The sequence below is a fragment of the Myripristis murdjan genome, chromosome 19 (assembly GCF_902150065.1).
Source record: "Myripristis murdjan chromosome 19, fMyrMur1.1, whole genome shotgun sequence".
In the NCBI taxonomy this organism is placed as follows: domain Eukaryota; kingdom Metazoa; phylum Chordata; class Actinopteri; order Holocentriformes; family Holocentridae; genus Myripristis; species Myripristis murdjan.
In genome coordinates this window covers 1,479,427-1,492,839 of record NC_043998.1, presented here as the reverse complement: position 1 = coordinate 1,492,839, position 13,413 = coordinate 1,479,427, and the positions used below count along the sequence as shown (strand labels likewise).

Below are 13,413 nucleotides of genomic sequence, written 5' to 3'. Positions count from 1 at the left end.
TGTAGATTATGCATGTTATAGTTTTTAATCCATCATTACCTTTATTAGTATTATTTTTAAGTTGTTATTACTATATATATATATATATGTATGTATGTATGTATAGACTGGGAAATCATTATTGTTTGTTATTATTATTTAAGAATTTGCAGTGACGATGATTAGTAAATTGTACTTGTGCGTATTCCCCTTTCAGTTAAAATTAACTTTTAAATAAAACAGCAGGGCCTGTGTCTGCATGTGTGCTTTGGTCAAAATTATTTCTAGTCCTGCAAAAACCTGAAGGAGCCGGCGACGGAGAGGCTGCTCCCCTCAAACACAGCTGGAAACTGCAGGCATCATCACTAAAAATATGCTCAAATAATTAGACCAAATAATGAGGCTGTCATTTATGAACCGAGCTGAAATTTTGATTTTTTTTTTTTTTATTATTTTATTTTTTAAGTCGGGTACAATGTGTGCATAATGCGAGCTACAATAAGCTATATTTTTTATTTTGAGGAGGATAATTATTGGTTTGTAGGTTTAGGCTATAATACAGGGGTGGGCAACCATGTGCCATGGAGAGCCGAGAGGCTGCAGGTTTTCTTTCCAACCAAAAACTCCACCAGCTGATTTCACTGATTAGTCCCTGCTCTCTGCTTGAAGGAGTGAAATCATCTGGTGGAGTTTTTGGTTGGAAAGAAAACCTGCAGCCTCTCGGCTCTCCATGGCACATGGTTACCCACTCCTGCTATAATAAATGGTCTCATAAGACCCTGCAGATGCCGCCCCCAGCTTTATTAATCAGAATTTAAAAATAGAGATCTTTCCATCCTCAGAAATGTTATTTAGACAGCAAAAGACCAAGACTCAAATAAACTAGTCTACTTTTCATCCCGTTGGTCATTTTTAGGACAGGCTGAGTCTCTTTTTTAGAATGAACTCTTCACACACTGCGTGTATAGGACCATATTTCATGATATACAGAATTTCAATAACAAATATAAGAATAAAAACATACACAAACAGAGGCTGTTATTTGGCCTTTTCATGGCTTTAAAATGAAACAGGCAAAACATTGCGGCAAAATATGAATTGCCTAGACCTGCAGCTTATCAGGGAGGGATTTTAAAGGAACACATGATTGTCCAGAGAGAGGTGTGTGTGTGTGTGTGTGTGTGTGTCTGTGTGTGTGTGTGTGTGTGTGTGAAGTGGACGACGAACAACAAAGGCTGGTAATGTAAAGCCAACAGTATTGCACAATATTGGAAAATATCAAAATACTAAATTCCACATTCTCGGCTACAAACACTGACAACAAGTCTCTGTAAAATACATACGGACAGTGAACCCTGTTTAAAACAAGACGCGCTTTTTTTTTCTTTCTTTCAATTTAGACACAATAAAGTTGGCCCGGTGGCTCAATTTAAGCATTTAACAAAATTATATCACACATAATAATAATAATAATAATAATAATAATTATTATTATTATTATAACAATAATAATAACAGTTATTAATGCCCCGCCTTAAGCGCCATGTGGATCTGGTAGGGAATTAGTGTCTTGCTCAAGGACACTTCAGCAGGGCGGATGAAGGAACGTCCCTTGAACCAGCATAATAATAGGCTAATAATAACAACAACAATGATAATAATAATAATAATAATAATAATAATAATAATAATAATAATAATAATGACCTAACATTGTGCCCATTAAATCTACAAAATATACAAAACTTTGAACTTTTCCCAAACAAAATACAAAACACAAAGTGAGTCTTCAAACGGGCCTCAGCAGCGGAACCGGGTGGGAATAGTACATGGGGTGCGGGAAGGACAGGAGGGACTGGCCGCCCGGGGAGCTCCCCGCGGGGCCCCCGGCTGTCTCTGCGGCCCCGCTCTCGTGGTACAGTATGGGAACCCGCACAATCCTCTGCGCCGCCGCATGGCTCAGATTGGCCGCTTCCAGCTCGGCCGCCAGCTGCCTTTTCCACTTATTCCTCCGGTTCTGAAACCAGATTTTGACCTGCGTCTCCGTCAGGTGTAGTGACGCCGCCAGGCCCGCCCGCTCCGAGCTGCTCAGGTAGCGTTTAATGTCGAAGGTGGACTCCAGCTGAAAGACCTGGCTCCTGGAAAACACCGTGCGCGTCTTCTTTTTCCGACAGGGCTTCTTCTCCGAGTCCTCGTCGGCTTTCCGCCTCCAGTCCTCCTCCTGCTCTTCTTTCTTTGGCTCCTCTCCGTCGCTCTCGTCCAGCGCTACATCGTCGTCCGCGCTCTCCTCTTTGGCATCTGGGTCGCTCTTCAGGAGCTCCGGGCTGCGTCTCTCCGGGACCGGTGACGCTTCTCTCAGGCCGGCCTTCTCAGAGGCTGCCGGGGAAATTATCACTCAGATAAAAACATACTTCTCAGCACATTAGACTTCACATGAACTCACCAGTAAAGCAAAGCCCATGAAATGAGTGAGCAATCTGCAATAGGCTAATATGCCATTATGCTAATTTTAGCCTATTTAGCCTATAATAATGTTAATATGCCTACTTTCGGCCATCTTATATTGGATTTCCCCTTGTTATAGGCCTGTCCCTATAATATAGTCATTTACTTTACAGTCTATAGACTTTACAGTATTTTTAACCTCTTATGGTATCACTGTAATTCTCATGATATTATAGGACTATAGCTTATATATTTAATTTTATTTAACAGGGAAAAATACATAAGCATAGAGGATTTTTTTTGGTGTAGCCTACAGTTTTTAGCTTTGGTTTGATATATATTAGCCAATCATTATGAAATTGTTTTCTAGGGGGATTTAATTCAAAGAGAAAAGGTTTGACTATAGTACTAGTCTAACTGGCCTTTCCAATAAGTGATGCTGGCTTTTCTCTCATTAAAAAAAAGTGTGTTTGGCGTTATTTCTGAATAACCTCATTAAAGTAGCTTGTATGTACCTGCAGTCCTCAGATGGGTCCCAAGTGTGTAAGGGTACCACCAGGTAGACGCTCTTTCCAAATATTGCGCCGATAGTCCGATTCTCTGGGCAGGCAGCTCAAAGCGAGGGAAAGGTAAGTCGCCGAGCCTGGAGAAGAAGCTCCCCTCAAATACTCCTTTGGACGAGGCGAAGAAAGTTTTTGGCTTTGTGGGCTTATCGTCAATGTTCAGCAGGTTCTTTATGGAGAATGGTGAGTCTTTTGCGGGTTGGCGAGTCTCCTGCGCATCAGAGTCTGCCATTACCGCTCAATGTCCTGTGTGAATCACCATGAAAAAAACTTGCCAAGAAAACAAACAAACAGACAAACAAAAAAAGATCACCAGAGAGAGCCTTTCTTGTTTTAAGGTGAAATGATGCGAGAGAGAGGGGGAAAAAAACACAGAAACTCGCTCGCAAGCTGCGCGTTTAGCTCTTGAGGACGATCGCTGTGAGAGCGCGGTGATCAATGCGTCAAACTTGCGCTGGAGTGTAATGATGAAATAAAAATGCCATCCGAGTTAAAATGCGCTCAGTCGCTGCTATTGGGCAGGTACAATGGCAAATGGGATTTGAGATGAAACAGGGAGGGGATGTGACGAGAATAGACTCCAAAGAAAAGGCCGTATACGCGCTTTGGCTTCAGGCGCAACAATGCGCACCCATTTATCATCCAATTAGATTTAAGAGGGAAATGTCTCAAGGTTTGGGGCGTGCGCGATCGGCAGTCACCTGTCAGTAAAGTGACCAAATCCACCAGATAGGTAGGATAACGAGGCCAACGAAGAGCTAAATGACTGGGCCTTGGCACATCATTAAACAAATTACGCACGTATTTGACGCACGTACACAAAGAGAAAGGGGTGGGGGGGTTGTTGGCTTCGACAAATGGATAAAACAAGACAAATTCCCTGTGCATACAGTATTATGGCCTAGATGAATAAAGATATCGTGATTCCACCCCACGCATCACCATTGTATTTATTTACTGTGGCCCAATAAGGACGGATGACATGATCGCCTATAGGATTACGCGTGATTGACTCAGTGTTTAGGTTACCTTTGCTCTTTCCTTGCTGACGCCCGTGTGATTGACTGTGACATATTGTGACCTGCAGAGAATCAACCTGCCATTCATCATTCATTCACAGAGTTTCAGTTTTCCTCGGCTCCTACAGATGAGCGATATGGGCTGTAGGTTGCACTTGGACCGGAGCTCCTTCTCCTGAGTGTAATTTCATTAGTCAGGAAGTGCCACGGGCAGACATCAAATTGAGCGCTTGCCACTGTCCTAAACAACAGTTTGTGATAAAGGCCTAATAAGCTTTGTGCAGCACAGCCTCCAAAGCCACGCCGGCAGCAGGTGATGCAACTAAAGAGGATACAGTGAGTCTTTCTTCTGTCAAACAGGAAAATAATATTAAATTTGACCACAATAGATTATACCTTTTGCGTTAAGAGCTTTTCGCAAGATAAAGTGTAATCTGACTGCAGGATAATTAGCAAATGATACAGACAGGGAACTGGTTCACTGTTGTGATGGTGTAATGCTTGCTAATTTTGAAGAATTAAACACTGAGGCTGTCTGAGGGGAGAGGTACATTTTGGATTATCAAAGAAAAAAAAAAAACAACTGGCTTTTTGCTTTGCACTGAACCACAGTGAACATGCCACTAAGGCACGTTAACACAACAATGATAATACAATATTTCTGTGATAAAAAAAAAAAAAAAAAAAAAGTGACCTCAGCCTTATTTTGCACATTGTTCAGGCCACTGGTTATAAATGTTTTTCATGTTTCTAGACGGAAGGAAATATATGGTTCAGTCTTTCTGGTGTGTTTTAAGAAAATGCACCAAAAAACACAAATTGGCTGAAAAATGTACATAAATCTACCTTAGAAGTGGCTTTTATTTGTTTAAGACTGGTCACTCCTTAGATATTAAGACATATGCACCCAATTAGTCCAATAAAATGAATTTAGTCAACCTATGAATCCATGCAGTCTGTCCTTTGAGTTCATGGATCTCCCTCTAGTTCACAAGGACGACACTGTTTTGTGAAAAGCTACTTGAATCCCTGCATAATTACAGATCTCACTGCCGTGTTAAAGACGGGGGCGGAGAAGGGCTCCATGAGTTGAACTGTGTTTTCAAATGAAAAGTGTAATCCAGATCGCTGTGTTTTCATCAGAGGTAGGAATTATCCTCATTAGACAAGGCCCGGTATAAAACAAGGTGCAAGTTCAGGGGAAACATAGCATTTTCATTAAATTTTATTATTATTCCATTTTAAAATCAAACTGTAATCTCTGGGACTGCACAGACCATGCAGATGTTTCTGACTATTTATATTCATATTAATGGCATGGTTCAGTGATAACATGGTTCAAACTGAGTGAGCTGTTCTTACTGATCCTAATCTGCTGTCTGTGTTTGTTTCACCAGTTTCACCAAGTTTCACCACAAAGTGATAGTAATTTCCAAGATATTACAAGTGGTGAGTAAATTAATACAACCTTTGATTGTTTTTTTTTGTTTGTTTGTTTGTTTGTTTGTTTTTTCAAGTTTTTTTTTTTTTTAAAGCAGAGATTTGTCAGCTGGTTTTGATATCAGCCACTTTTGTGGAGTTTTTTCAATCATTTAGATCAGTGAGGCTGCATAAATCTTCTGTTGCAATCAGAGTAATGGGCATTACTGGATAAGTGAATTTATTAAGTTTATTCTGATCAGGCACTGTGGAAGCTGTAAAGAAAGCTTGTGATGTGCTGTGATGTCATTTTACAGTCAGGTCCAAAAAGACCACCAAGTGTTTATTTCATCATTTAAAACGAATGCATTTTTTTACTTGGTCAATACTTCTTTTTCAAGAAAACATTATTTATAAGTGGTATAAATAAAAATGTTTATATCAGTGGCTATGAAACTGAAATATATCAATTTGGTAAAGCTTTCTCAAACTGCTGCCCACAATATAGTTCATAAAAATACTAAAACATGTATGCTTATAATGCACAAAGGCCATTGTTTTGGTCTTTTTACAAGTAATACTAGATATTTACTTAACTTTGGTGTGTGTGTGTGGGGGTGGGTGGGTGGGGTGTCAACAAAGGCCAAACAAACTTGGATGAAGAGATTAATCAGTAATTTATTTTACAACCAATCACAATGAGCTCTTCTATAGCCGACATAACCTGTTGTCTTGATGTATTTGATTGTGCGCTGATGTGAATTTATACACTAAACGTACCTGCTCAGTGTTTGACGGCATCATCCCCTGACATCTTCACTATTATTTATCAACTTGTTCATGCCTGTCAACCTCTTGGCTGCTCCAAACTCCCCATCCCACTTAAGAATCCCACCAGTTTCCATCCCTATTATCACATGTTGTGAAGGGATGTCAGTGATTAATGGCTTTCTCTTGGTTGAACAGGCATCACTCGAAGACGCACATTATTTTTTTACAAGAGGTAATGTGGTAGTAGCTATTGGGTATCTGCGCTTGGCCACAGCTTATGTCTGTGTAAAACAATAGACCCTGTTTTACACAGACAGCACATGTTGGCAAATGGAAATCTAATCAATCTTGTCACGCTGAAAAATTACCACTCGGAGACAGTTATCTAAGGCAGCTTCCTTCCATCTGAAAGGTGAACATAATTAAATTGATATAAAATAACATTAATGGTGACAGGCTATTAGAAGATGTGGTAATTGACTGTCTTTCCTATGAGCTGCCACATCCCTCAGAGATGATGTCTGTCAGGAGAATGCTGCCATCTAGTGGCACAACTCGGTCTAATCTACAGGCGATGCATTGGTCACAATAAGGGGAAAAAAAACATATTTTTGCGGTAATTACAATTGACGTTTATTGATATAGTCAAAATTATTGATAGATCATTCAGAACATGATCTAAATGTTACAATCTGTTCAGCTGATGTCATATTTTTCTACCAAGATACTGACACGCTTTGTGCTGTGCTGACAAGACGAGACATTGGCCTACGTTGAGTAAAATATTACGCTACCACACAAAAAGCATATTCAACAAAACCAGTGGAAAATGTTCACCTACCAAGATGTCTCTGTTTTTAAAAAGAAAAACATACTCTGAAGGCACTCACTTATGCATCAAAAAAAAGAAAAAAAAAGAAAAAAAAAATCAACTTGACACATTTCACATTGAAATGTGTGGGTTAGTGTCAAAACAGTAACATTAGGATTTGCTTTTTCTGACATAATCCCTCACAAAGATACATCAGATTGTGAGAGACACATTAGGGGCACAAAGTCAAACTTGGGAAGGCTATATCAGACATACACCTGATAGTTTGTTATGGGAAAATCAGCAGAGAAGCTGAACATCTCACCACAACTTTAAAAACTCGTTTACGGGGGAAAATGTGACCACTGGTCCATAAGTGGTGGGAAGGAGCAAAGGCAGACAGTAAAAACACAACATGGTGATGATGAGGACTGATAATCTCAAACAGCAGCAAAACTATTTAAACAGAGAAGGTGTATGAGCGATGCCTGTCACACCCTGCGTTCAACTGAAGTCATTAAAATAAAAAACTAGGGAGTGTAAATCCACAAGCCAAGTTCGATCAGTGGTCATATTCCTTATCGATGAACTTTGCCATGGTGGACAGCTGGACGTTTGTTGTGCCTTCGTAAATGGTACCTGAGTATGGAGACAAAAACAGGCATGAGAATGACTGAGAGATTGCAAGGACATTTTTTTTTCAAATTCTACTGATTCATGTGTAGCTTTCACTAGCAGGAGAAAGGGGAACAAGTAGCTTATCGTGCAACTGAATCCGCGTTTTGCTCAGGTTGAAAAAAAAAAAAAAAGAAATAGAAAATGGAAGTGATGAAAGGAAAAGTGACATTCTGCCCTGACGGCTTCCTTGGGTGTGTGTTAGTTTAATGACGCTGTCGGCGCACCAAGGTCAGGCGGGGGAATTCCTGCGGAGTCAGATTACTTGGCCTCCTGGGCAGCCGCAGCCACAGCTATCAGCCCCTCTCTCCACCCCGCTTTGCTCCAATCACCGCAACTACAGTCGACCTTCGTGTGCTCTGTCCTCGTCAACAACACTGTGGTTTTTAGGAACGGTTATTTAAACCTCCCCTGATCTGTGTAACAGCATGCAGAGGTCAGGGTTTGCCCGGCCATGCTCACCAATTTTACAGTCTCTGTAGTATTTCTCTATGGGGTAGTCTTTGGTGAAGCCTACCCCTCCCATCCACTCTATGCATTTGGAGGTGGTGAGAGTCGCAACCTGAGTCAGAGAAAACAGAAAACATGATATAATACACAAAAACGTGGGGGAAAACATCTTCTTTGGCCTGCACAATTATTTATAAATGGCTTTACACTGTGATTTTATTTGGCAATATTGAAGAACTTCTTCTATTTCTAAACTCCGCTGAAAATCACAGTGTGGTATATAAAAAAGTAAAACCTATGTACAATTACAAGGTGCACACATGCAACTGAAGTTACAATTAGAGAGCACGCAGCTCCGGTGGAATGAAAAATACACCTTACATCGACTATCTGAAAATGTACATGTAGTTTCAGTTCCTAAAAATGGATCACTGCCTGTCATTTGGACATATTTTGATTTTAAACCAGAAGAAGACAAAGTACAGATTCTATGCAAAGTTGCCTTAGGGGTTGCAGCTGCATCCTAATGTAATTACAAAACAATTATTTATTATTTAACAATTGTAAATAAGAGTAAGGCAGCAAGAGTGAAAACAAATCTTAATATCAAATGGGAAATAAACTAGTAATCCTGCTCATAATATTTACCAAAACAATCAGGATTGTCATAAACACTATAATTATGGAAACCTCCATCTCTGTAATATGGTGCAGTCAACTGATCTAGAGCTCACCTCAGCTGCAAAGTATTTAGCCATGCAGGCTTCCTTGATAAAAGGTCTTCCTGCCTCCTTCAGACGGGCGGCGTTGTAGGTCAGCAGCCGGGCCGCTTCAATCTGCGTGGCTACGTGTGCTATCTGGTGCTGCATGCCCTGAAACACACACAAGAAAAAGAGCAAATCGCTTAGTAAAAATTAACAAAACACTGAGACTTGGGAGAATGTGAAACACAAAGTGTGGATGGTCTTTCTTTGAATCTTTACCTGGAAGTCGAATATACGTTTTCCAAACTGGACCCTCTGTCTGGTGTAAGGAACAGTGTGGTCAAAACATCCCTGCGCCAGCCCCAGCATCTGAAACATGATACAAAAGGTAATGCAGCTTAAATATTACTTCTCTGAACCCCTTGAGGTGCAAAACCTAGACAAAAGAGAGCAGTTTTAGGGTACGGCGTCTCACTGGCTCACCTGAGCAGCAATTCCAATCCTGCCCTCGTTCAACATCCCGATGGCGTACTTGTACCCCTGTCCAACTTTACCCAAAATGTTCTTCTCTGGGACCTTCGACACAGAGTATTAAGTTACTAAGGGTGACATGTTTATTTGTTTTACGCCGATAAAGTGAAGTACAAGGTGTGTGAGCGCACCTTGACATTGTCGAAGTTGAGCGGACAGGTGGAGGACGCCCGCAGGCCCAGCTTGTTCTCCTTCTTGCAGATCTCGAGCCCCTCCGTGTCCCGGTCCACGATGAAGCAGGTGATGCCTCTGTAACCCTGGCAACCACAAGGGGAGCTGGCCTTTACTTTACCATTTAACTATAAATCAGCATCATACCCAACAGTTTCCACAGTATGGCCGAGGTCAGCTTGAAAAGGATCAACAGCATCAGTCTCTACAAATTAATGTGAAACTATAAACCAGATGATAAATCATCTCAGTGTGAAACAAAACCATAATGAAATGAGATTATTTGGTTTAAAGCTGCACTAGGTAATTTTGCACAATAACGGCTCTTATTGGAAGAAAAGATAAAATAGAATAAAATCGGAACCAGAAATCGGAAACAAGAGGAAACTGGGTCAGTTGCATTGAATTGTTGTCAAGTTCTACAGGTAGTAATTACTGCACATTGAACTAGTTAAATAAACAGTTTAAACAGTGTACAGTTATGCAGTTTGTTAACTCTGAGCTGACATGGGAGGTGTCCTGTATGATTAGGCTGAAAACAGGCAGTGAGAGTGTAAAGTTAAGGTCTTACTCACCGCGGCGGGGTCCACGTTGGCCATCACCAAGAAAACCCCGGCATGCTCTGCGTTACTGATCCACATCTTAGATCCGTTTATAACGTAGTAGTCCTTCTGTTTTTCGGCGCGCGTCTTTAAAGCAAACGCGTCACTGCCCGACTCCGCCTCAGACAGACAGAAGCTGCCAACCTGTGTGACGTGACATCAGTGTGTAAGATGATGGAGAAAAACACACCAGTCATTAAGTCATAGCTTTCTCAAGCTATTACAAGGAAAGCACCATTTCACTTTATGATAATAAAGTGTTTTTTTTTTTTTTTTTATCCCTAACTCACCATGTCAGTGGACAGCCGGCTGAGGTAGTGCTCCTTCTGCGCCAGGGTGCCGAGGTTGGCGACCAGCGTGTTGATCAGGGTGTTCTGGATGTCACACAGCACCGCCACCGACGGGTCCACCTTCGCCAGCTCCTCGATGACCAGGATGGAGGAGAAGAAGGTGGAGCCGGTGCCGCCATACTCGGGGTCGATCTCAATGCCCATGAGCTGTGAAACACCGGACGGCAAGTTTGTGAAAAGGAAAGCCTCTGTTTTGGCATATCTACTTATTTACTATTATATTAAACAAACAATAACAATAATAATAATAATGACACGTACGCCCTGTTCAAAGAGGGATTTGATCACTTCTTCATCCATGGCAGAGTTCTCGTCCATCTTTGACACAAACGGGGCGATGCGCTCTTGTGCATATTTCTTCACTGCTCAGACACATGACACAGGATATTTAGTGGTCAATACAAGTATTGCAATTCAACGTTATGATTTATTGCCATTTTTGTTTTTTGCATTACCCTCCAGTTTATGGATGTAAAGTTTCATGAGGCTGTGATTCTCTCAGAAGTCACTATACACTTTACACAGTGATGTCAAGTTTCAAAAATGCTCTCACTACAGTGAAATGGCTCCTATGGGGGCAAACATCATCACACATGTATCAAATGTGTCTCATTGGACCCACAAGAGTCTCAGCTTTCCAGTCAAAGCCAACTGATGCAGCTCCAACACTGTTTAGACCCCGGTCTGCACAAATATTTAGCATAAGGTGGGCATGTTTGCCAAGGGGAGACCCGTGGCTGCCCAGAGAACCCATTTCCATTCAGACACCTGGAAGTCTGAGGTCAAGAAACCCCCCTGAAATTGCCAGTTTGTCACAAAGTCTTTAAACATCTTTACTTTATCTTTAAATCGAGTCATACAGCTTAACTGACAGCTCACCTGCGTCCCTCATCATGCCCTCCTCCTCGGAGTAGGTCTGTAAGGGGGGGAAGGAGACCCCCAGCCCAGCCGCCTGCTCCGAGGCCACATCTGGGGCAGACCTGGTGGACCTGCTCCGGACCCCGGCCTGGCCAGCACCCCACGGCCGGGAGATGTGCCTGCCAACCTGGACACACGGCAGGGTAAGCGGCTAGCGCACAGTTAGAGCTGAGTGCGACTCAAATCCCATTATACACCATCTCCTATATGTCTTGTGTGTGTGTTGGCTGGTTTAAAATGAAACCCACACCTTCATTTGTGTAGGTTTTTGTGCTCGGCTAAATGCTACCGCCAGTCATTTAGCTAGCTGGCGTCGTTACGTGATACCGACAGCCTGGTTATGTAACGGGGTGATGTGAAGGTGGCAGAGGATAAAAAAAAAACGCTCATGTAACAGTTAGGTCGGTGTTTTAGTGGGAAAAAAATGCAGAATAAATAATACAAATCATAACAAGTCTATAAAATGTAATTACGATTCTTCCCTTGTACGTTCATCTCACCTTAGAGAGAGTCCTGACCAACGGCGCCGCCATATTTACTGTTTACATGCGACTTCTTCTTCTTCGATTTTTCTTGAGTTTTTATGGCGGTGGTCAAACAACGTTTTGGTGAAATACCGCCACCAATTGAAATGGAGCGTCAATGCAGAATCCAACTACATTAAAAATAACTAACTAAAAGAAATAAGTAAAATAAAGGATATAAAATTATGTTCTCTCTATCAAGTTTGCTCTCCTCAGATATTGGTTGTCTACTCGTCTTTAAACCTTTCCTTAATCCTTTGTTTGTTTGTTTGTTTGTTTGTTTGTTTGTTTGTTTGTTTGTTTGTTTGTTTGTTTTGTTTTGTTTGTTTTTTTCTGCTTTAATTGATTTTAAACTTTTAATGTTTAATTTAATGTTTTATTTTTCTTAATGTATTTCTATTTGAATGGTGCTGGACAGATAAATTCATCTTGCCTTGCTCTTCTTCTTCTTCTTCTTCTTCTTCTTCCTCTTCTTCTTCTTCTTCTTCTTCTTCTCTTCTCGTATTTAACTGAGGTTGGCAAACAGGTTGTAGATGCATTAGTGCCAACCCCTGGAGTGCAATGTAGGCCGAGATATTGTTAATATACAAAATTATACAAGTCAATATTATATATTCTGTGGAAAAAAAGGCCTCCTCCTCCTTCTCCTCATCCTCCTCCTCTTCTTTGTTGTATTTGTGGTAGACCAGATGTTTGCATGCTTTACCTTTCACCAACTTTATTCCTCCCTCCCAACAGCTGGCTGCTGTGTTGCATCACTAAACAGTTCCTGTCGTCCTCTGTCTCTGCTGTGAGGCTCAGTGGGAAAAGAGGAATCTGCTGACATCCAGAGTCGATCAGAGCCTTCAGAAATCTGCACTCAGATATGCAGATTATCTTGCCTGATTGCCAGTTATCTAATCTGACCTGAGATTAAGTTTTCTGAGTGAGTCTGTATGCAGCACAGAGGAGGCTGTTTTCCCCCTGTCGCCCGCATTTTATTTCACCGACAATTAATTATTTTATTTTTATTTTTTGTTGAAATGCTTCTGAAAGGCATCTGAATGTTCGGCTGCATTCACACACCTTCTACAAGCTTTTAACGCTCTGAAACCTGAGCAGATTCACCTGACTACCTTCAGAAACATGGGAGAAAGGTGATGAGTAAATGAGCCAGAAATGAGCAAGAAAATTACCATAAATAAATAAATAAACACACAAAACTAATAAAACAATACTAGAAAATCAGTACATACACACACACAAAAAGTAAAAATGACCACACAAACGTACAAAAGTATTTTAGAAATATTTAATAAATATTTAAAATTAAATTACAAGAAAATCACAGAATTTGTTAAAATAATATAGGGGAAAAAAATAGAAAACACTTGAGTCATTAGAAATGACTCAAGTAAAATATTTTCAGAGGGTGGAATAAAACCTTTCAAAGCCCAACTGAATGGTTTAATTCATAGACAGAACAGTGACACAAAGCTGTT

General features: G+C 40.9%; 2 protein-coding genes across 3 annotated transcripts; both read right to left on the bottom strand.

Annotated features, from left to right (window-relative positions):
• Positions 1-1,768: 1,768 nt before the first annotated feature.
• LOC115378119 (homeobox protein HMX3-B) lies at positions 1,769-5,735 on the bottom strand. 2 transcript variants are annotated; one of them, XM_030078267.1, is made up of 3 exons: positions 5,714-5,735; positions 2,940-3,224; positions 1,769-2,355 (listed from the first exon to the last, which is right to left on the bottom strand). In XM_030078267.1, the coding sequence occupies exons 1-3, from the start codon at positions 5,733-5,735 to the stop codon at positions 1,769-1,771; spliced, it is 894 nt and encodes a 297-aa protein (XP_029934127.1). The 2 variants fall into 2 exon arrangements, with proteins under 2 accessions (XP_029934127.1, XP_029934128.1); XM_030078268.1 differs by lacking the exon at positions 5,714-5,735 and having other exon boundaries at positions 2,940-3,543.
• A 1,069-nt stretch (positions 5,736-6,804) lies between these two features.
• acadsb (acyl-CoA dehydrogenase short/branched chain) lies at positions 6,805-11,990 on the bottom strand. Its single transcript, XM_030078263.1, has 11 exons — positions 11,909-11,990; positions 11,370-11,535; positions 10,752-10,852; positions 10,431-10,637; positions 10,114-10,284; positions 9,499-9,624; positions 9,320-9,412; positions 9,116-9,205; positions 8,867-9,004; positions 8,145-8,244; positions 6,805-7,646 (listed from the first exon to the last, which is right to left on the bottom strand). Exons 1-11 carry the CDS (start codon positions 11,939-11,941, stop codon positions 7,570-7,572), a joined length of 1,302 nt encoding a protein of 433 aa, XP_029934123.1. The 5' UTR covers positions 11,942-11,990; the 3' UTR covers positions 6,805-7,569.
• Between the last annotated feature and the right edge of the window lie 1,423 nt (positions 11,991-13,413).

Coding starts and splice junctions, on each gene's coding strand:
- acadsb (XM_030078263.1), bottom strand. CDS start 11,941: ATGGCGGCGCCGTTGGTCAGGACTCTCTCTAAG. Junction 10,638..10,751: donor AATCCCTCTTTGAACAGGGC/GTACGTGTCATT, acceptor GGTGTTTCACAG/CTCATGGGCATTGAGATCGA. Junction 9,206..9,319: donor GGATTGGAATTGCTGCTCAG/GTGAGCCAGTGA, acceptor ATCATGTTTCAG/ATGCTGGGGCTGGCGCAGGG.
- LOC115378119 (XM_030078267.1), bottom strand. CDS start 5,735: ATGACATCACAGCACATCACAA. Junction 3,225..5,713: donor GACATCACAGCACATCACAA/GCTTTCTTTACA, acceptor CAGGACATTGAG/CGGTAATGGCAGACTCTGAT. Junction 2,356..2,939: donor GACCCATCTGAGGACTGCAG/GTACATACAAGC, acceptor TTTCCCCGGCAG/CCTCTGAGAAGGCCGGCCTG.